Source organism: Doryrhamphus excisus, linkage group LG16 (assembly GCF_037039965.1).
Source record: "Doryrhamphus excisus strain RoL-2023G ecotype Guam linkage group LG16, RoL_Dexc_Guam_v1.1, whole genome shotgun sequence".
Taxonomy (NCBI): Eukaryota; Metazoa; Chordata; class Actinopteri; order Syngnathiformes; family Syngnathidae; genus Doryrhamphus; species Doryrhamphus excisus.
This window is the reverse complement of record NC_136372.1, coordinates 7,075,279-7,096,966: the sequence shown is the minus strand read 5'-3', so window position 1 is coordinate 7,096,966 and position 21,688 is coordinate 7,075,279. Positions and strand designations below refer to the sequence as shown.

Genomic DNA, 21,688 nt, shown 5'->3' with positions numbered 1-21,688 from the left:
ATCCGAGCAACGCATTCATTGGGTGCCTGCTGGGGTGCTGAAATGACGTCAGCCTCCGAGCGCCATCCAATCATTTTCTATGGTTGGATTGTCTTGTTTTTTTAAATGAACATAAGACAAACATACACATCAAAGTGTTGAAGAATAAAGAGTTTGTGCCCTCGGTTCACACACTTAACACTTAAAAGGTATACCTGAGAAAAAAAAACATGTACCAATATGAGTTTAAAAATAAAAACACGTTGACCATAAATGCATTATCTTTTATTAAAAATGGTTCATCAGAGACAGACAACAAATGGCAACATATTTGGGCCAATATTCAGCATATACTGGCGGGATACTTCATTAGGTAAACAATTTAACGCGACCTGATACTAGAGTTGCATCAAAAATGTTGCTTAAAGAGATAAAATAAGGACAATTATAAAATTATATTTCTTATTAATATAACAAGGTTTTAATTGGCACTGTCAGAGAGGTATTAGTTTACCCTTAATAATAATAATAATAATAATACTATTCATAATATGTAGCTTGTGTAATGTGTAATCACACTAGGGTCACGGGTATGCTGGAGCCTATCCCAGCTGTTTTTGGGTGAGAGGCGGGGTACACCCTGGAGTGGTCGCCAGTCAAGTGTAATAATAACATAACAACAATAATGGTAATACATAATTTATATGTAACACTAGATATCAACATAAGTATAACAAAACTACTACTAATACTACTACAAAAACTGAACCTGAATATTTTTTCGACAGAGATTGTGCGAGTGCAGTCGTTGAGTTGAGTGTACATCGTCGTGGCTGCTAAATAAATATACGGCACCAAAATGAATATAAAAGAACAAACGGATGAAAGACCGGCGTATGAAAGCACTTGCGACAATCAATGCTCACATCTGATTGGACGTCTTCATGCTGGATGGATGTCCCTCCCTTGGTGCTACCTGCAACAGAAACAAGCCCCCATTCCACAAATATGTTTTCCAAAGAACACCCATCATGGGTACAAATATAAACTGCTTTAATCTGATTGATGTCTCCTTTGAGATGCTCAATTTCTGACTCACTTTTTAGTTACAATGAGGCGGAGGACGACGGCTGCTGAGGGGCTTATTTGTCGGGATGCGAGCGTTCCTGAGAGATGCTTCTAGAGATGTTGAGTGGCAGGGTGGTTTGATTAGGCCTCTCATTGCTGCATCTATAGATGTTTTGTCTAAAAGACAAATGAATCTTATGCTATGATGGATGGGAGGGAATTCAATGAGTATCCCATAATATACCATGTAGTCAGTAGAGTCCCTGTGTAGCTCATACACACCACAATATGTGAATACTAGGAACCCTGACCGTTACACCTAAGGTATTCATTCCAAAGATGACATTTCCTTGATTTTAAGCACTATGCTACATCCATGTACTCAGACAAAGTTGTGGCCAGTAGTGATGAATTTGACTGATCTTTCAAGGCACACAGATTATTATGTTGTATGGCTATATTTGCACTACTAAAACGCCTCACTGTTATGTACAATAATGCTTCAAATGTGCAATACTGGACTTATGTGCAATAAGATTACTGCAATACTACTATTACATTTTGTTTACTGAAATTCCACATTTGGTTACTGCAATTCTACATCTTGTTACTGTATAGGTTATTGTTTTTGACTGCAATTCTACATGTTGTTACTGTATATGCTATTGTTTTTGATGTACATATATTTACACTTATTTAGAACAGCACCTGCCACTTTATATTTATATTGTTATTCCTTGTTTTAATTTTATCCTTTTCCTTATTCTTATTTTTACCTTCTACAAAATGCACCGTGTGGAGTTGCACTCAAATTTCGTTGCATGCAATACAATGACAATAAAGGTGATTCTGATTCTGATTCGATTCTATATCAACATGGAACCTACCAAAATAAAGATTTGACTTCCATCTTTCATCAGAAAAAGAAAGTTTGTTTCTACCTTTAACCGTTCTTTAGTAATCAGCAATAGAACATAGGTAAGTTTTAGGAAAATATCAGTTCCCGACTAAAAAAAGTGAAAAAAAAATTGCATTTTGTGAAAAGATATAGTTCAAGCATAACTTTCACTTTGACACCCCGAATATTTAAGCAACTATACCAACATAAACAACACAATTGGAACTTGATACAAATAGAACTCTGATGTTCTGGGCACAAAAAAAATCTATCATGGTGTATCACACAGGAAATCCCTGTGGGGAATCGTCACATTTCCTCAGAAATCACCAGTGCAAAAAAAAATAGCTTTACGTTACTTTTTGGGTTTTAGTTATGAGCACTTTTTGGCCAATTTTGTGAGACTAGCTAGGTTAGTTTGTATTTTGAACTTTCCGGGAGGCACTTGCCTATGTCGAGGTCATAAGTACTAGAATAGCAAAAACATCTCTGTGATCAGCATGATTCCAATCCTTCAAGGATGCCCCGAGAATTTAGCATTCCCAGAACTTCCCAGATTAATTTTTTGTCCTATTCTGAAGTTGGAAAAAATACCAACTAAATAGGTTGCCTACATTGTATTTACTCTAAATGAAGAGGGGCAGAAGGACAAAGAAAGAAGCCAATCATGTACCACTTCCACATGAAATGTGAGGAAAACCTTTGCCATGACTGACTCCACACAGTGTTAAGATAATGTAATGTAAGGTAATGACTCATCTAAGTATATTAAGTTGTTAAAATGTGGTGAAATTCCGAGTTGTACCACTTTAGATGTCTTCTGCTTTACAGCTCAAGGCTTACTGATGCTAACCTCTTGTTTTTGCGACATGCGTCCAGATCTTCCTGCAGGACGGTGGCTCTCCTCTGAAGGAACACAACCTGCGACATGAGCACACATTTGTAATATCAGTTGTGCTTAACGCTGGAGAAAAGTTAAGCAGGGGTAAAAGTGTATGAAAGGCTCGGTTGTTGGGTCCAGCGGGGGTCAGGACGGAAGGGTATGGGGTCATGAGATGGGGGCACAGGGGTTAGGGCACATGGGGACGGAGTGAAGATTAGAGGGCAGGTTAGCTGAGGTTAGGACGCTACATGCCATTCTTTTGTTTGGCTACAAAGCGGGAGTTTATTTATGAAGTGTCTGGCTAAAGTGAAAATAAACCACATCTACATTTACACAGCTCGTGGCAGAACAACCGTGGCTCCTAAAGAATCTGTATTGTTCATGCTGGAGCGCTGCGTGACATTCCTTTCTGAGGAATGGGGGGGGGACAGGGGGAGGACGTCAGGAAAGATCTAGCATTACATTTGGCAATCCACTATGAAAAACACCAGAGACATCAAGCTCAACGCCCTTGTGGTCGTATCATTGGGAATTTGGGGAAAAATAGGCCTTTAAAGTTGTGCAAACTTGTGAGTTTGAATCCCTGCCATGTATGAACTTCATACCCAGACCACAGTACAGCAAGCAATCAAGGATTAACGTGTTCTGCTCTTTCTTTGGTGGAAAAACTATTATACAGCCAATTATCCTACAGTGAAGTCAGCGGACGTTTGATGCATACGTCAGCAAAGTTAACATACCGTGCTTTATTCTTTACTATACTTTACTATGTTTGTCTTCTTTTTACACTTGTGTGAATATATTTCAAGTGGCTCAAATCACTTCAGCTGTACGCCTTGTCAAAGTTTAGATGGTTTTATTGTTTTTATGTGTAATCATTGCCGGTATAGCTTCCAATAAAGGTTTTGTGAGATATTTCTATTTACATTATTCTTACAGTGCAAATTATTATTTTATTTTCATTGAAAGATAATAAAATAAAAAATACAGTACACATTTACAATTTACCAATTTTATACTTTTGTATGTGTGTTTTTTTTCTTTTTTTAGAATGCAGAAAATACCAAAAAATCTGTATAATAATAAAAAAAATAATAATAAAAAATAAAAAAAAATAAAAAAAAATAAAAAATAAAAAATAAAAAATAAAAAATAAAAAATAAAAAATAAAAAATAAAAAATAAAAAATAAAAAATAAAAAATAAAAAATAAAAAATAAAAAATAAAAAATAAAAAATGGAAAAGTGAAAATTGCCAAATCATTGTCATAAAATAATTTATTCAAGTAAAATTGAATTTTACTCAATTCTAAATGTACAATTTTAATGTATATATTTGTTCTGTATTAAATAAAAAAATATTCAATATTTTTTTACATTTAGAAAATACATTAAAAAATCAGTGCATTAAATTCATTTTAATTGAAAATCATAAATAAAAGTAAACATCAGAAAATTGCCAAATCAGCATAATAAAATAATTTACTCAAGCACATTTGCATTAACTTTAATAGCATTGTACTAATTTCCAAATTTACAATTTTACGCTTTTTAATATAAATATATTTTTTCTTTTTTTAAATCAAAATTAATTATACATTTTTTTAAATTAGAAAATCTATTAAAAACATCAGCGCACTAAATAAATTGAAATAAAAAATAAGAAATAAATGGAAACATCTGTATATTGCCAAATCAGCGTGCTAAAATAATTGACTCAAGTAAAATTGCAATGACTTTAAGAACATTTCACTCAAGTAAAAATCAATTAAAAATATACTCAGGAGAAAAAGTTACTTTTTGCTGCAGAAAGGCAAAGGACTGTACATACTGAGGTGTCAAATAACAAAACATCCAACTATGATGACATGACTTACTACGCAGAGCACAGAATGCAATTATGCAACAGCTACAATAACTTCTTTTTTGCATTAGTTAATTTTTCAGACTCAATATTTTAAGGTAGAATGCAAACCTACATGAGTAAAAAGTAGAATCACGTACGAGGTGTAGTGGGCACACTGAATAAAGCTCTTATTTAAACAAAGCAAGGGTTAATGATGACGGCCCCCTGCAGCAAAAAGTGCATACAAGGCTTCATTCATTCATATTATGTAAATGCTCCTAACATGAAAGGCTTTTATTGCCTTTTATTAAGGGAGCTGTGCTGACACGCCGGTGCCTGTTTTGGGTGTCATTCTGTTCCAACATGTGGTGTGTGTGTGTGTGTGTGTGTGTGTGTGTGTGTGTGTGTGATTGTGTACGCCACAGATATGTGAAGCATGCTGCCAGCTGCAAATGCATGCAAATGACGTCTAAAATGAACACTTGTCTGGATAGCAAGTTAAAAGCTACCATGCACATTCATGTGTCGAGTCTTGTGTCAGCGAGCTCTTCTACTCCTGAACCGTTGCACACAAATTGGGTGAAAATTTGTCAAAACGTGTGCCCCCCACTGTCTTGCCTATGCTATTTTTTTTTTTTTGCTAATACTCCACATGGCGGTGCAAATTTCTCACACAGTTCAATGCGTGCAACAAAACACCCACTGTAACATTAAGGTGTTTAGCCGTGTCGCCACAAAATGTGGTGCACATCTTTTAGGAGATTGGCAAGGTGTGTAAATTTTTTGCTAAATTGGTTGAAAAACAGGGCTGCACGGTGACCAACTGGTTAGCGCGCACAACTAGGAGACCCGAGTTCAATTCCACCCTCGGTCATCTCTGTATGGAGTTTGCACGTTCTCCCCGTGCATGTGTGGGTTTTCTCCGGGGTACTCCAGTTTCCTCCCACATTCCAAAAACATGCTAGGTTAATTGGCGACTCCAAATTGTCCATAGGTATGAATGTGAGTGTGAATGGTTGTTTGTCTATATGTGCCCTGTGATTGGCTGGCGACCAGTCCAGGGTGTACCCCGCCTCTCGCCCGAAGACAGCTGGGATAGGCTCCAGCACCCCCACAACCCCCGTGAGGAAAAGCTGTAGAAAATGAATGAATGAATAAATGGTTGAAAAACAGGGCTGCACGGCGACCGAGTAGTTAGCGCGCAGGCCTCACAGCGAGGAAACCTGAGTTCAATCCCACCCTCGGCCATCTCCGTGTGGAATTTGCATGATCTCCCCGTGCATGTGTGGGTTTTCTCCGGGTACTCCGGTTTCCTCCCACATTCCAAAAACATGCTAGGTTAATTGGCAACTCCAAATTGTCCATAGGTATGAATGTGAGTGTGAATGGTTGTTTGTCTATATGTGCCCTGTGATTGGCTGGCGACCAGTCCAGGGTGTACCCCGCCTCTCACCCGAAGACAGCTGGGATAGGCTGCAGCAACCTCGTGAGGATAAGCGTAAAAAAAAAAATGAATGAATGAATGAATGGTTGAAAAACACATAATTTGAACACATACAGTTCTTGAATTGGCTCTCATTACCTGAGCTTTGAGCGACGTGATGGTGTCCTCCAGTTCCTGTCTTAACTCTGCCGGGATCAGACCTTTAATCTTCTCCTCGTATTCCTGATGCACGGCGGTGACCTGAAAAAGTCAAATAAAACACACATACTATAAACAAAATATACACACACTCATCGGCATCCCCTCTATTCAAAGTATTCCTTCATTCTTCAGAGCTCATTCACACCCCCACAGGGGGTCCCTGCACAGGACTGCACAGCACCCCCTACTGGCGGCTTGATCAGACACGGTGCATTTAGAAAGGGGTTGACGCTGCGAGACAACGAAATATATCAAATGTGGCGGCGGCGGCAGCTCGCTATAGCTTGGCCGGCCGGGCGAGGAACTGGAGGAAGTCTGACTGTCTGGAGCTAAATTACATGCCGACCAAACCAGAGTCTGATTATAGAAGCTGAAAAGGCTGTAAAACCGACAAACACACATGAATGGAAGGCACATATAGCACAGGGCTTTGGGCTAGAAAGGCATGTGCAGCATGAATACAGTTGCTGAGTCAGTGACGGCAATTAAGAGCACGAGTTGGACCAGTAGAATGAATGAATATAGTAATGGTTTATTTTCCACATGCTTAACCTTTTAAACCCGAGGCTCTAAATGGTCTCAAAATAAAAACACATGAAAAATGTATGTGTTTCCCTGCGTCTACAGCTGGCCCTAGCACCAAAATATTTCAAACTTAAAGGGGACCCATTATGCTAATTTTTAGCCCTTTATATTGAGTTGCCATCCTCGGCCATCTCTGTGTGGAGTTTGCATGTTCTCCGAAAACATTAATTAACGTTAATCGGCGACTCCAAGTTGTCCATAGGTATGAATGTGAGTGTGAATGGTTGTTTGTCTATATGTGCCCTGTGATTGGCTGCATGACGACCAGTCCAGGGTGTACCCCACCTCTCGCCTGAGACAGCTGGGATAGGCTCCAGCATGCCTGGGACCCTCGTGAGGATAAGCAGTAGAAAATGAATGAATGAATGAATGTATTGATTTTTGGCGGCTACACACCAAAAAATGCTTATAAAGCTTTCTAGATCTTTCAGAATCTGCACCTATTCCAGCTGTATTTACTTGGATTTTCAAAACACTCTGTTTTTATTCAATTTATTCCACCCACTGCCCTCATCTGGGCACTCCCACTCCACTAAGATTGGGAGGAGGAGGGCAGGCCCACAGTTTGTACAAGGGCATGCCCAAATAAGGAAGTCTGGCGTCTCTTATTCCAAATGCACAAACCTCATTTAACATGAGAATACAACATTCTAACTACATTTATAGGTCAGAAAAGTTAATAAAGCATAATAGGTTTGCTTCACGGTACCTTAACAAAGTTACATTGAAGTACATTATGTTTACACTTGCTTGAAAAGGAGTAGGAAGAAGCAGAGCTTATTTGTGTGGATAAGGATACGAATCAAGAAAAGTCCATAAAAGGCATGATTGGATGAGTTTGGTGTGGAAGAACCTATGACCTCTAGGTTCTTCAGGGGTGTCCAAACTTCAAAATGAAAGTCTGTTTTTTGTGTTATTTTTTTTTTTACCCAATGACCAATTAAGCTAACATGCATGTTTTTGGAAAAGAAACCCACACACGCACTACGACATGCTAACCACTCATCCACCGTGCGGCCTGATATTTTGACTTTACTCTGGTAAATGTCTGTTTATTAACTCATACAAACCAAGCCATTTTTCAAAATCCCTGTCGTTTTTGGACATTTTTGAAGATTTGGACAGATTTTTCAAGGCATCCTGGGTTGGGCTGTGTAGGGAGGAGATGAATTTAATGTCCATGGTTGCTGTGCAGCGTGTATTTGAATGGAAGTGATGCAGGTCGAGTTCTTATAAAATGCACTTCTGCCACATTGTGGTCGTTTTGTTTCGGCTTAAAACTGTATCGAACATGCTCTCAACAAGTTCTATTGTAGAGTTGCATCATCACCTCGTACGACGTTCGTCTTTGGGGGTACATACAGTAAAGTCTCGTTATATCGATATTCTCGGGAGTCGGAAAAAATACAGATATAACCGGACTATCCATATATCCGATCCTGTGCCGAAATGCATTAAAAGTGGGCGGATCTTTGATATGGCATGTAATTTTCTCCTTGAGTTCATGGATTGCGTATCTAGCATGCTTTTGTACTACAATAAATTTTGTACTACAGTAAATAAAAATAAACTTACGCTGTAGTGATTACTGGTTACCGGGACATAATTCACCCCGGAACTATCGATAGGGAAGGTGTTGCCACCCGGAGGGGTAGGCGTGAGGGACGGGTGTTTTCCGCTGTGTGTGCTGCACTCTGGTGGTGGAAGTGTGAAAAATAAAGTTGACTGGAAGCAGCCGTTCGCCGTGTTCTTTTTTTGTATTGAAATCCTTAAGCAAAGATTGATTTAAGCTGCTTTTGTATCGATATAAGCAGACCAAATTGGCTGGCGGGAGATGAAAAGGGCATCCTAGTAACCGGATTATCATAATAACCGTGTATCGTACTAACGGAGCTAATTATATCATAAAAGACTAGAAATTTGCCGGGAAATGAAAATAGTATCGTAATAAGTAGTAATTCGTTTTAACCGATATCGATATAACGAGACTTTACTGTACTACTAAAATGACGTTATTTTTCGTCATAATATTATTTCAAATGACTGCTGATGTTTCAATTTTTGCTGTTTTTCATGCTTTTTAGAAAAAAAAACAGTTGCCTTGTCAGGCCGCACTTTGGACACCCCTGTTCTAGCTAACACTCTCTAAAATCATATTCCAGGAAGTCCTGCTCCAAGACTGGAAGCTGTTATACAGGGTCAGTTAAAATGTTCGGACACATTTTTAGGTTAAATAAAAGGCAAATAAAGTAAAAGTACACATAATGCCATTTTTTTCATGTAATTTGCTATTTTGCTTTGTTTCTTTATAATGCCATTGTTTTTCGTTTCTTTTTCAGTTGCTGGCATGAATTGGACTGGTGAGCATCGTGCTTTCATTGTGGATACATTTATCAAAACAAACTAATCTGTAACTGCAACGCCATCTTGTTATGGGTTACCAACTTCAGAGATACTGGATCTGCACTGAAACGAAAATCAACCGGGCAACCTCGCACCGGCAGAACTGATTTAATTTTTAAAACAGAATAAAACAAAATGGTATTATATGTACTTTTCCAAAATAAAAACACTTTTTTGTTTCTTTACTTTATTTGGCTTTTATTTAACCTACAAATGTATCCGGTCATTTTGCCTGACCCTGTGGATGTACTTCCTGTAAGGCGTGTCTCAATACTTTTGTCTGCATATTGTATTCCAAAGTCCGGAATATTTCAAATGGTCGTCATGTTTTTTTGACGGAACGACAGAGATTGGATTTTCCAAAAATAATTTTCCCGCTGTGGGTTTAACTGATTGTTCCGGCTTTGGCTAATTAATCTTTGCGGGGCACAATGAGAGGGATTGGGAAGCACATCAAAGCACCCAGTATAAATGATCCCGACATAAAGCAGCTCACTTTGGTCTGGAGATTTGCTTGCCAAAATGTACAGGATCATGCCGTATTGTTTTTTTTTTTTGTGTGTGTGTCATATTAACTTGAGAGAAATAAATCAAAATTAAACTTGGATATCATTTAGAAAAGTAATTGTACAGCTTGTATATCTTTATGTATTTACTTAACATACATATTGCCTAAATTGCCGACGACATAAGTGAGTACACTTGAATGTGAGCACCATGTGACTGGAATCCCACACCTCCACAGTGCCGGTAGCACTCATGCAGCCCCACCACTACGCTCCACTGCTGCCAGCTATTTGGAAGCTGTGGCCTGCAGGACACTAGTTTGAGGCCCCCGCCTTGATATGAAAGTTTAATGTTAGTGCGGCCCGCATAAGTTTGATATGGATGCTGTATGGTATCATGTACCCAGAAAAAATTATTACATTTGATTAATGTTCATGTTAAAGGTTAAATAACTGTTAATAGTTATCCTCCCTATCCGTGTGGAAGTGGTAAATTTTTGGCTATTTAAGTTTAAAGGAAATAACTTGAAGGCTACCGTTTAGGTCGCTAGCTCTCTAGTTTGCGAGTTAGCATGTGTCTCAAGACCCTGCAGTTGCGCAATATGTTGTAAATAAAAAGAGTATAAATGTGACTATAGTCGTGTTTTGTCATGTCTACAGGGCTCTAATAATGCTTTGTTAATTTTAATCTGAAAAAAATAATTTGTCTACCCACCAACTATATGTGGTTTCTTAAGTTTTTATTATTTGCCGTTTTATTATTATTATTATTACATTTATTTATTACTGATTGATTGATTTTCTTTTTTCTTGATTTGTTTATTTATTTTTCATCTTATTTTGTGCAGAAAAATAAAAATGAAGATATTTGAAAACAGTGGAATGTTTTATCAGAGCTTTTCTTGTATAAAATCGGAACCAAAGCACTGAAAAAGTTTGTATATTTTTCTGTTTTTAATAAATGCGTTTTTTTTTTTTTTGGAAAACCTGATGCGGCCCAGCCTTGCCCAGACCCTAGCTCCAGTGGCCCCCAGATAAATTGAGTTTGAGACCCCTGCTGTACACAGACGACTCTACAGTATATCCACGTTTCATTGATGTAGTATTGTCCCCTGGGAAGATAGACTCCAACAATAATGGCCGCTGAAAACACATTCTTTGCTTCACATGCGCTGCAGCTGCTACGGAGATGACAGACCTGATATGCCGAAATTACAAGTTCCTTTGTGGCGGTTTGACACGCTCGCTCATGCACGAACACTACACTGACGTGGCTTGTAATTAATGCAATCGCTCCTCCTGCCAGTTGTTAATCATAACCACCACCTTGTGCAATAGAAGTAAATAGAAAGCCTAGAAATAAGAAATAATCCGTTTGGATAATAAAACTAACATATTATCCAGGGATAATCATTTATTCATTTTCTATTGCTTATCCTCACGAGGGTCGCAGGCGAGACGCCAGACTTCCTTATATGGGCATGCCCTGTAGACATGCCCTCCTCCCAATCACAGTGGAGTGGGAGTGCCCCGATAATGGCAGTGGGTGGAATAAATTAAATTAAAACAGACCGTTTTGAAAATCCAAGGAAATACAGGTGGAATAGGTGCAGATTCTGAAAGATCTAGAAAGCTTTATAAGCATTTTTTGGTTTGTAGCCGCCACAACTCAATACATTCATTCATTCATTTTCTACTGCTTATCCTCACGAGGGTCGCAGGCGGGCGGTGCTGGAGCCTATCTCAGCTGTCTTCGGGCGAGAGGCGGGGTACACCCTGGACTGGGCGCCAGCCAATCACAGGGCACATATAGACAAACAACCATTCACACTCACATTCATACCTATGGACAATTTGGAGTCGCCAATTAACCAGGCATGTTTTTGGAATGTGGGAGGAAACCCACACATGCACGTGGAGAACGTGCAAACTCCACACAGAGATGGCCGAGGGTGGAATTGAACTCGGGTCTCCTAGCTGTGTGGCCTGCACGCTAACCACCCGGCCTCCATGCATATTAAAAACTTTAAAATTATCTTCCAAATGTACACTTATTAAAGATAAAAACATCTTTCTATCTGTGATAAATTTTGTGACAAGTTAGCAATGTAAAAAACATGCTAGGTCAATTGGTGACTCCAAATTGTCCATAGGTATGAATGTGAGTGTGAATGGTTGTTTGTCTATATGTGCCCTGTGATTGGCTGGCCACCAAGAACATGCAAACTCCACACAGAGATGGCCGAGGGTGGAATTGAACTCGGGTCTTCTAGTTGTGTGGCCTGCGCGCTAACCACTCATCACCGTGCAGCATCAACAGAAGTTATTAATGATAACTGCCACAAAGCATAATAGAAATACTCCAAGCAATCCACAAAAAAAGATTTTTCAAAGCTACGCTTTCCTGATCAAGTGCGTGATTCCTATTGTTTTGAATACAATAAAAAATGGCTGCGAGCACCAGTCGCTTTTACTTGGCAGTCATCCGGAAATTACAACATTTCATCTAAATATAGTTCTTAGATTTTGGGCTGTGACTTCCCCATCGCTACTGTCAACGCGGCGTGCTTTCTGACAGCTGCCAGCAGCAAAGGAACAAGCCCTCAACACTTTCAACCTTCAAATGAAGTTTGTCACGTCGTCGGGAAGGTTGACGTATGCTAATGAAGAGCCGAGTGAGTCGTTGCTAGGAAGATGGGGTTTTTTTTTGGGGGGGGGGGGGGGGGTGCGGTAACGACCCTGTGACAAAAAACCTTGTCAGGAACAAGGCGGTACATCAAAAAATGACAAAAATTTTTGCACCTCCGCATTTGCCAAAAAGCGATTTGATATCAAAAATGCCTCGCTGCAAATCGTCAGAAAAAATGTAGAAGATTAAAAGTGCTTCTGATCCGGAATGGTTGTCAGAACTAAAGCTGGATTGGCGGCTGCTGATGTAATGGCCTTCACAGGAACAAGCCAGGCTGCACACCTTTTATCAAACTCATCTAGACAATTAATTACTATGAATTACATGAAAAAGATGCAGTATTAGCATATTTTTCAACTGCTCTACTGCTTGCAAAAGGCAAAACAAAACACGGCGATGCACAACATCTGTGCAAAGTCTGGGCGACTTTTAGCGAGTCGCGATTCAGATTACACAGAGATGTCATGGTCGAAAAAACCTCTGCGGAGAAAGCTTAATAATGTCAACCTCCAGCGATGACGCCATGGCTGCGATGACAAGTGAAGGACGCCGCTTTAGTCGAGAAAAAAAAAAAAAAGAATGAATCGAACGTCAACAGAGATGAGATAAAAGACTTCTGGTGGCGAAACAAAAAATGCATTCTAGTCACAGTCATAGCTTTATGTGGATGTTGCTCACTTCCTGTTTTGTGTAGCTAACGCACTGAAGAGTATAGCGACTGTTCAAAAACATTTGCCAGATGCCCAGGTGATTGCTGGGAGGTTAAACACCAGTTCCTAAAGTAAAATTCCTACTTCCGAGTTGGAAAACACATGCTAAAAAATTAGGACCCCCACTTCTACTCCTGAGCCGCTGCACATAAAAAGGTGAAAATGAGTCAAAAACATGCAAACCCTACTTGTGTTGCCTTTGGGATTATTTTTTTGACTCAATACATTAATTCATTCATTTTCTTATCCTCACGAGGGTCGCAGGCGGACGGTGCTGGAGCCTATCCCAGCTGTCTTCGGGCGAGAGGCGGGGTACACCCTGGACTGGTCGCCAGCCAATCACAGGGCACATATAGACAAACAACCATTCACACTCACATTCATACCTATGGACAATTTGGAGTCGCCAATTAACCTAGCATGTTTTTGGAATGTGGGAGGAAACCCACACATGCACGGGTAGAACGTGCAAACTCCACACAGAGATGGCAGAGGGTGGAATTGAACTCGGGTCTCCTAGCTGTGTGGCCTGCACGCTAACCACTCGCTCTCCTTGCATATTAAAAACTTTCAAATTACCTTTCAAATGTACGCTTATTAAAGATAAAAATGTCTTTCTATCTATGATTAATTGTGACGAGTTAGCAATGTAAAAAACATGCTAGCTTTATGTGGATGTTGCCCACTTCCTGTTTTGTGTAGCTAACGCACTGAAGAGTATAGCGACTGTTCAAAAACATTTGCCAGATGGCCAGGTGATTGCTGGGAGGTTAAACACCAGTTCCTAAAGTAAAATTCCTACTTCCGAGTTGGAAAACACATGTGAGAAAATTAGGACACCCCACTTCTGATTTTTAAGTCAGATTGAATTGACATTTCTTACACACTTCAATCTCAGGTGGGATAGACTCCAGCATACCCTTACAACCCTAATAAGGATAAGCAGCATCGAAGATGGATGAATGTCACCACATTATTGTCATAGTTATTGTCATAGTTAGCACAGCATTTCCCAGCATTCATACACAATTTTTAATTAGTTTGATTGTAGTTGCCATGTGATTGGCTGGCGACCAATCTCGCCCAAATTCGGCTGGGATAAGCTCCAGTATACCTAGTGAGGATAAGCGGCATAGAAAAGGGATGGATAGTTGATAGTTGTGATCTTGATTTGCGCGCTAACCATTCGACCGCCGTGCAGCAAAGAAAATATATATCTATATAAACATGTAATATATAAAACATGTCTCGAGTTTCTGTCAGCTCATGCTGAGATATGACGTAACACGCAGCTCAAGACGTTCTTCACTTTTAAAAATGGAGGCGAACAATCGGCACCAAACTGCTGCGGAAAGTTTGTTTTTGATCTAAACTCAATTTCTGGACTGGACGAGTGAAAATCTGGCAATACGGAGTTATTCCAACAAGTAAAAGAAAAACTTTGGGAAGCCGGAATAATGTGATGTTAATGTTTACGCTTTACTGCACATGCCCCATTGACTATTCTGGTTGATTATAGCGGCGCATGTAGACACACGATTGGAATATTCCTTTCCATGTATACCATTACTTTCAGATAAGTAATTCGGAATGATTCCATTCGGAAAGAGGAAAAACTCACGTAAACGTGGCAATTGTTACCTATCAGGTTTGTTTGGTACCCGAATAAAAATGGGCAGAGACAACACCTAGCGCCTGTAGGACTGGGTGAGCGACCAGCGCCTCCTAAAAACCGCTGACCCCTTTGTGCAGATTTATGACGACCAGACAACCGAGGTGTGTGACGAGTGTGTTAAGTGTGTACAAGGGTCAGTGGGTGGAGAGAGGCAGGGGGCGGGGGGGTGGGGGGGTACACAAGAGAATGAATGCCTTTGGTGTACATAGCATCTCCTCCTGTGTGAGTGGAGTCATTAGTGCTTTCTTCTCAGTGTGTGTCAAGGTCAAAACACAGCCTGATTACAGGGCATTCTGAAGAGCCACAGGGAGTGTGTGTGTGTGTGTGTGTGTGTTAGCACAGAGGCATCCCTCTGAACACAGGCGGTGGTGGCATTCCTGGCCCTAGGCGCTGCCGCCTCTTGAAGATGAATCTAAAAGAATTTGGAAAATGCGCACACGTTTGGGTCTAAAATGGAAAATGGCGGTCGATTCGTGCAAGTGTAACTTTGTTAAGCATGCACCAATTATATAAATAAGAGACACTGCGGACAAGGATGTGATGCAATGTTTGAGCAAATCACACAAGGCCTTTTTCGTGAAGAAACAGATGTCTTATCACCTTCTCTTCAGTCTCCAGCTCTTTGCTTAGCAGCGTCTTCTCGGAGCCGCGCAGCCGCCTCTGTAGGCTTTCCACCTTCTCCTGCAGAGCCTGAGGGGAGGGAGAGACAGGCAGAGTTGTGTTGGCAGGCTGATGGAAAAAAAAAAAAATCTACTCCAGATCTGTGTGGCGCAACGTGTAACTGACGTAGGATGAGGCTATATTTGAGCTTGAAAGACGCACGGGAGGAATATGAATGAGGCTGTGGAGAGAAGGACTAAAATCGACTTGATTCCACATGTAGTGTCACACCAGGCTGCAGGGCCTAATACTCCGCTCCCGTTTAGTGTAGAGAACCAACATTGACGCTCAAGTCTGCTTATATTTAGGCTGGACTTACAGTGAAAAGCACAGACCAGGGCCCAATCTGGACCTTGAATGACTGAATGAATCATTCATTTTCTACTGCTTGTCCTCACAATGGTCGCGGGTAGTGCTGGAGCCTATCCCAGCTGTCTTCAGCCGAGAGGCAGGGTACACCCTGGACTGGTCGCCAGCCAATCACAGGGCACATATAGACAAACAACCATTCACACTCACATTCATACCTATGGACAATTTGGAGTCGCCAATTAACCTAGCATGTTTTTGGAATGTGGGAGGAACCCAGGTATTCCCGATTTCCTGACTGTGTGGCCAAACATGCTGGAGCCTATCCCAGCTGTCTTCGAGCGAGAAGCAGGGTACACCCTGGACTGGTCGGCGGCCAATCACAGGGCACATATAGACAAACAACCATTCACACTCACATTCATACCTATGGACAATTTGGAGTCGCTAATTAACCTAGCATGTTTTTGGAATGTCGGAGGAAACCGGAGTACCCGGAGAAAACCCATGCATGCACGGGAAGAACGGGGAGACATCAGACCAGTTCAGATTAAATCATGGCAGCAACTAACATTTTTGCAGAAGATTTTGCACCCCTGTCATGTAGAAAATAACACTGACTCCTGTAGAGCAGCTACACACAACAACCCACACTGAAAGCTTTCTAGATCGTCCAGATTCTGCACCTATTTCTGCAGTGTTTCCACAGACTTCCTGCGGTCTGTTTAATTGACTCCACCCCAGGCCCTCTTCTAGGTACGCCCACTCCACAGTGAATGGTGACAGTCCCAAGTGCTCCTGAGGACTTCCGGATACGTAGCTCTGTGTTTACTGAGTATTTGTACAGTACGTTCTTCTAGACAGTCATATAGAGGATCTTTCAGGATACTTTGTAGGAACTTCGTCTAATGTTTATGTAGTACAGCCGTCTTTCGCCACTTTGCGGTTCGCAGTTTCACTCTATTACTGGTTTTCAAAACTAATTTCAGACATAAATTATGCATTTTCCAGCATAAAAATGTCTAAATGAACTAAAATATAAGGCATTCAGAAGCTGTTTTCAGGTAGTATTCTAAACTAGTCACTAGGTCTCAGTAACGTTACTGTAATGTTTGCTAACGTTAGATTTGAGAGCCAAAACAACAGGCTTTTATTGTCGGTTCGAATTATCACATAACAGACACAACAATCCTTAATGAAACAATAGCTAAAACTCAATTCTGTCACTTCCTGTCCGCCTGCCACTCAGCCCTGAATTTTAAATGGTTTATTTACTCTGATTATGTGTACTATAGTGGGTAATATGAGTATAAAGGCGATTATATGGATGGTACTTTATGTCGAGAGGGCTTTAGAAATGTTAAAAACTGCATTTAGATGGTTGTAAAGTGGTTTTCTATGAAAATATTCAATGTACAAAGAAGGAATCCTACTGTGTGGAAACACTTGACTGCAATAAAGAAGGCATAGTGAGGATATTTGATTAGCATTTTTACATGATAAAAGTTAACTGCATGTTCTACGATACGGCAGAATCTGCCATAAAAAATAAAGAATACTTTCCAAGTACGAATATATATGTACTATCCACACCCAGTACCTTGTGTATAATCAAGCATGGTTATGGGAGCGTCATGACCTGGAGCTGCATGAGTGCTGCCAGCATTGGAGAGCTCGTTCAACATTGGACAATAAGAAATAATATTTGTGAAGTTTTTTCAACAATAAGATGGCAGTTTTCCAGCAAAGATGACTTTGGTGTAAACAACCTTTATGACCATCTTGCACAATCTGTGCTAGAAAGATCTTAATGAGAGGTTATTATAGACCAAAACCAAGGTAGAAAGTGATCAAACCTTATTGCTCCTTGTATGTTTGAAGGGTAATAATTATGTCATAACTGTAATTACGGCAAAGCCGGCCTCGTTAAACCCATTTGAAATAAATGAGACAAGGGCAGAGACTTTCTCACTCTGGGGATTAAGCAAACTTTCCGAGGCTCTTTGCAAAAGCCGATCATTAATGGGATCATTATTATTTATTTGGAGACCATAAAAAAGCTGTATCATCTCGCATTGGTTCCAAGAGCTAAGTTGATTACATTTCCCAACTGGGGCGGCAGCTTCAATCACTTTCCAGATTCCGACAAGAAAGACAGAGGAAAAAAAAAGGAATGAGAGGGAGGAAAGAAAGTCATTAATGCATTTGTGTGTGTGTGTGTGTGTGTGTGTGTGTGTGTGTGTGTGTGTGTGCGTGCAGTTCTTTCTGCTCTGTGAATGGAAAGAATGGTGCAGTTTGTGCATGAAACGCAGAACCAGATGTTTGGACATGTGCACATGTGGACACTTCATCTTTGATTATTCGGCATGAAAAGCAGAGAGTGAAAGGTGCACATGTGCTGTACACACACACACAGCAACAAGTGTGGAAAGGGAGGGGAGCGGGGGGGCCCACGCTACACAGCATCAATAACCTCTATGAGTGTCTCCCCCCGCTGGAGTTGAGTGAGCAGGCCAGGTGTTCCTTCACTACTACTTCCTCATGCAGGTGAGAGGCATGACCACCTAATGCTCAAGACACCACACTGGCATAAATCATGTCCATGTGTTTAGGGCAGTGGCACTGAATTATTATTTTGTCGTGTCCCCCCCGCCCCAGGGGAGAGAAATTTGAAACGTGCAATGCGCCAGGCCTGTCTGTTATTGAGCCGCAGAAAATGTTATACATATTATGCATTATCTGTTTAAGTGGAATTTACATTCAAATGTCTAAGTAGTGGGGCTGCACGGCGGACAAGTGGTTAGCGCACAGACATCACAGCTAGGAGACCCAAGTTCAATCCCACCCTCGGCCATCTCTGTGTGGAGATTGCATGTCTGCGAGTTAATTGGCTACTTCAAATTGTCCATAGGTATGAATGTGAGTGTGAATGGTTGTTTGTCTATATGTGCCCTGTGATTGGCTGGCGACCAGTCCAGGGTGTACCCCGTTTCTCGCCCGAAGACAGCTGGGATAGGCTCCAGCATGTTGGCCACACAGTCAGGAAATCGGGAATACCTGGGTTCCTCCCACATTCCAAAAACATGCTAGGTTAATTGGCGACTCCAAATTGTCCATAGGTATGAATGTGAGTGTGAATGGTTGTTTGTCTATATGTGCCCTGTGATTGGCTGGCCACCAGTCCAGGGTGTACCCCGCCTCTCGCCCAAAGACAGCTGGGATAGGCTCCAGCACTCCCGCGACCCTCGTGAGGAAAAAGTGGTAGAAAATGAATGAATGAATGAATGTCTAAGTAGTGGGGCTCCACGGTGGACAAGTGGTTAGCGCGCAGACCTCACAGCTAGGAGACCTGAGTTCAATCCCACCCTCGGCCATCTCTGTGTGGAGTTTGCATGTTTAATTGGCGACTCCAAATTGTCAATAGGTATGAATGTGAGTGTGAATGGTTGTTTGTCTATATGTGCCCTGTGATTGGCTGGCCACCAGTCCAGGGTGTACCCCGCCTCTCGCCCAAAGACAGCTGGGATAGGCTCCAGCACCCCCGCGACCCTTGTGAGGAAAAGCGGTAGAAAATGAATGAATGAATGAATGACCAATAATCTACTGCTGATCACTAAAGAATGGAAAAAGACAAACAAGGGTTTACTGTAAATCGCTAATGCTAGCACATATATGGGATTTCCAATGTAAACTAACATGGAGCTAGAGCATGTAGCAATGTACCAGATACATTATTTGTATCTTTTGCTACCCCCCCCAACACTTCGCACACACCTCCCTGGTTTAAGGGACTGTCTTTTAAAAATACACTGGAATCTCCCAAGTGGAAAACAGTGTGGTCCGTGACGCCGTTTTACTTCCCTGGGAAATAACAGAAAGTGAATTAATCTGTTCCAGTTGCCAACTGTTACCAATTGTGCAATGGTTTGGTAACATTTTAACACAACATAAATATTGTTGCATAAATTACATTCATTTCTGTATGTAATTTATATTCTAATCAACTCTTCCTATTCTATGGTTATTAAAAAACGCAGCTGTTGGCCAATTGTACTGAGTAGCCAGAACAGCACAGGAGTTATGCTTCCTTATATGGTCGTCGTCATAATTTTTTTTGTTGTTGCCATCACTGGTATGCTTATGTTGTGACATCACAAAAAAGTAAATGGGAAAAGCAGAACACAGCTGGCATAGTCTTTGAAAAATGTCCCTTCGGCCATATTGTACTCAATAAGCCTTTTGCTATCTTGTCTTTATGAGGTTGTCACCGTGCCATCGTTGGTACCCTTCTGTGGTAGCACAATAAAAACACACAAAAGCAAAACACATGACCTATGATGCTGATGGTTTGACTTTTGAGGTTTTTTTTTTTCCAGAGACTGTACCACTTCTCCGACATTCTCTGTACTCCTTTAAAAAAAACAAAAAAACAAAAACAGGCGGAACATTGCTTGTGACTCATAGTTTTGTCAAAGCCAGTAAAAAATTCACATGACATCTTCTGTTCCCTAGTGCAATCATTCTCTTTTGATCATTTAAAAGCCATAAAACAAACCGCACTGTCGATTTGACCGTGCATAGTGGAGAATAAAAACTCATTGACATTCATTTCTGGGTATATATATATATATGTATATATATATACTTCCTACGTAAACAGCTAGCTGTTTTTCAGCGTCTTGATCCTATTAATCAGGCTACTTTGGCAGACAGTCACGATGCCGCCCCATCACTGCCCACATCGCAACACCCGTTGCCGCCGATTTCATCATTCTATTTTGTTTATCGGTGAATCAAAGGCTCCGTTTCACTAAAAAAAAAAAAAAAAAAGAGTGATGTCGATGCCATTTTTCCAAGTGGGTGGATTGCAGGGACTAAGACATGCTTTGTATGTTCGCATGTACAGTTTGTTCGCATGTAAATGCCACTAAAGTACCCTCATCACATGAGAATTTATCCCTGTAGTAAATCAATATTTGTTTTGCTTTTTCCTTGGCTTTTTTGTATGACCACACCAATGAAGGGGAACAGGAACTGCAAAAAGGACAATTTGTGTGATGTCGACCATATTCTGCCCTGGTGCCTCCGTATAATATGGCTAAAGGGACAATAACATAGCATGTGCACATGAAAATAGGAGTAATTTTAATTTTTAGTTTTATTTAGTTTGGTAAAGAGTTGCATTAGCATTCAGAATGACAAAATATGACATCCAGTTGATGGTTTGCTTCACCTACAGAGGTATGAAAACGCGTTAAAAGTTTCATCCATGCATCTTCTATGCCGCTTATCCTCACAAGATTCGTGGGGGTATGCTGGAGCCTATCCCAGCTAATTTTGTGCGAGTGGCGGGGTACACCCTGGACCGATCGCAAGCCCTGTGTGAAAAAGTGAATGCCATCCATCCATTTTCTGTACTGCTTATCCTCACTGGGGTCGCAGGCTTGCTGGAGCCTATCCCAGCTGTCTTCGGGCGAGAGGCGGGGTACACCCTGGACTGGTCGCCAGCCAATCACAGGGCACATATAGACAAACAACCATTCACACTCACATTCATACGTATGGACAATTTGGAGTCACCAATTAACCTAGCATACCCCTGTTGTTAAAACAAACCATAACTGAGATTAATTGCGATCAATTAGTCTGGAAAATGTTATAAAGCCATTTCTACAGTTTTGGGAATTGCAGTGGATTAGACGCCTTTTTTAAGGAGACTTTGGAAGTGCGAGTGAAATTAGACAATATTGATTCATGGAGGCGCCATCAGAGCATCCCATTAATTTTATTACATTTTTATCGGAAATTTTGATTTAGTTAGAGCTTAATGACG

The 21,688-nt window shown here is 40.7% G+C and overlaps 1 protein-coding gene across 10 annotated transcripts in view; it reads right to left on the bottom strand.

Moving 5' to 3' along the window:
- Positions 1–287: 287 nt before the first annotated feature.
- cep112 (centrosomal protein 112) overlaps positions 288–21,688 on the bottom strand; it is a 132,416-nt gene continuing 111,015 nt past the window's right edge. For 7 of the 10 annotated variants that reach the window (XM_078796978.1, XM_078796979.1, XM_078796983.1 and 4 more), the window contains 5 exons: positions 15,487–15,576; positions 6,256–6,357; positions 2,799–2,866; positions 1,079–1,224; positions 288–955 (listed from right to left, as the gene is read on the bottom strand). In XM_078796978.1, coding sequence (XP_078653104.1) covers positions 1,122–1,224; positions 2,799–2,866; positions 6,256–6,357; positions 15,487–15,576 — 363 coding nt within the window. In that variant the 3' untranslated portion in view covers positions 288–955; positions 1,079–1,121. The remainder of the gene's footprint in view (positions 956–1,078; positions 1,225–2,798; positions 2,867–6,255; positions 6,358–15,486; positions 15,577–21,688) is intronic. The other 3 variants (XR_013629920.1, XM_078796981.1, XM_078796980.1) reach the window with 3 other exon arrangements.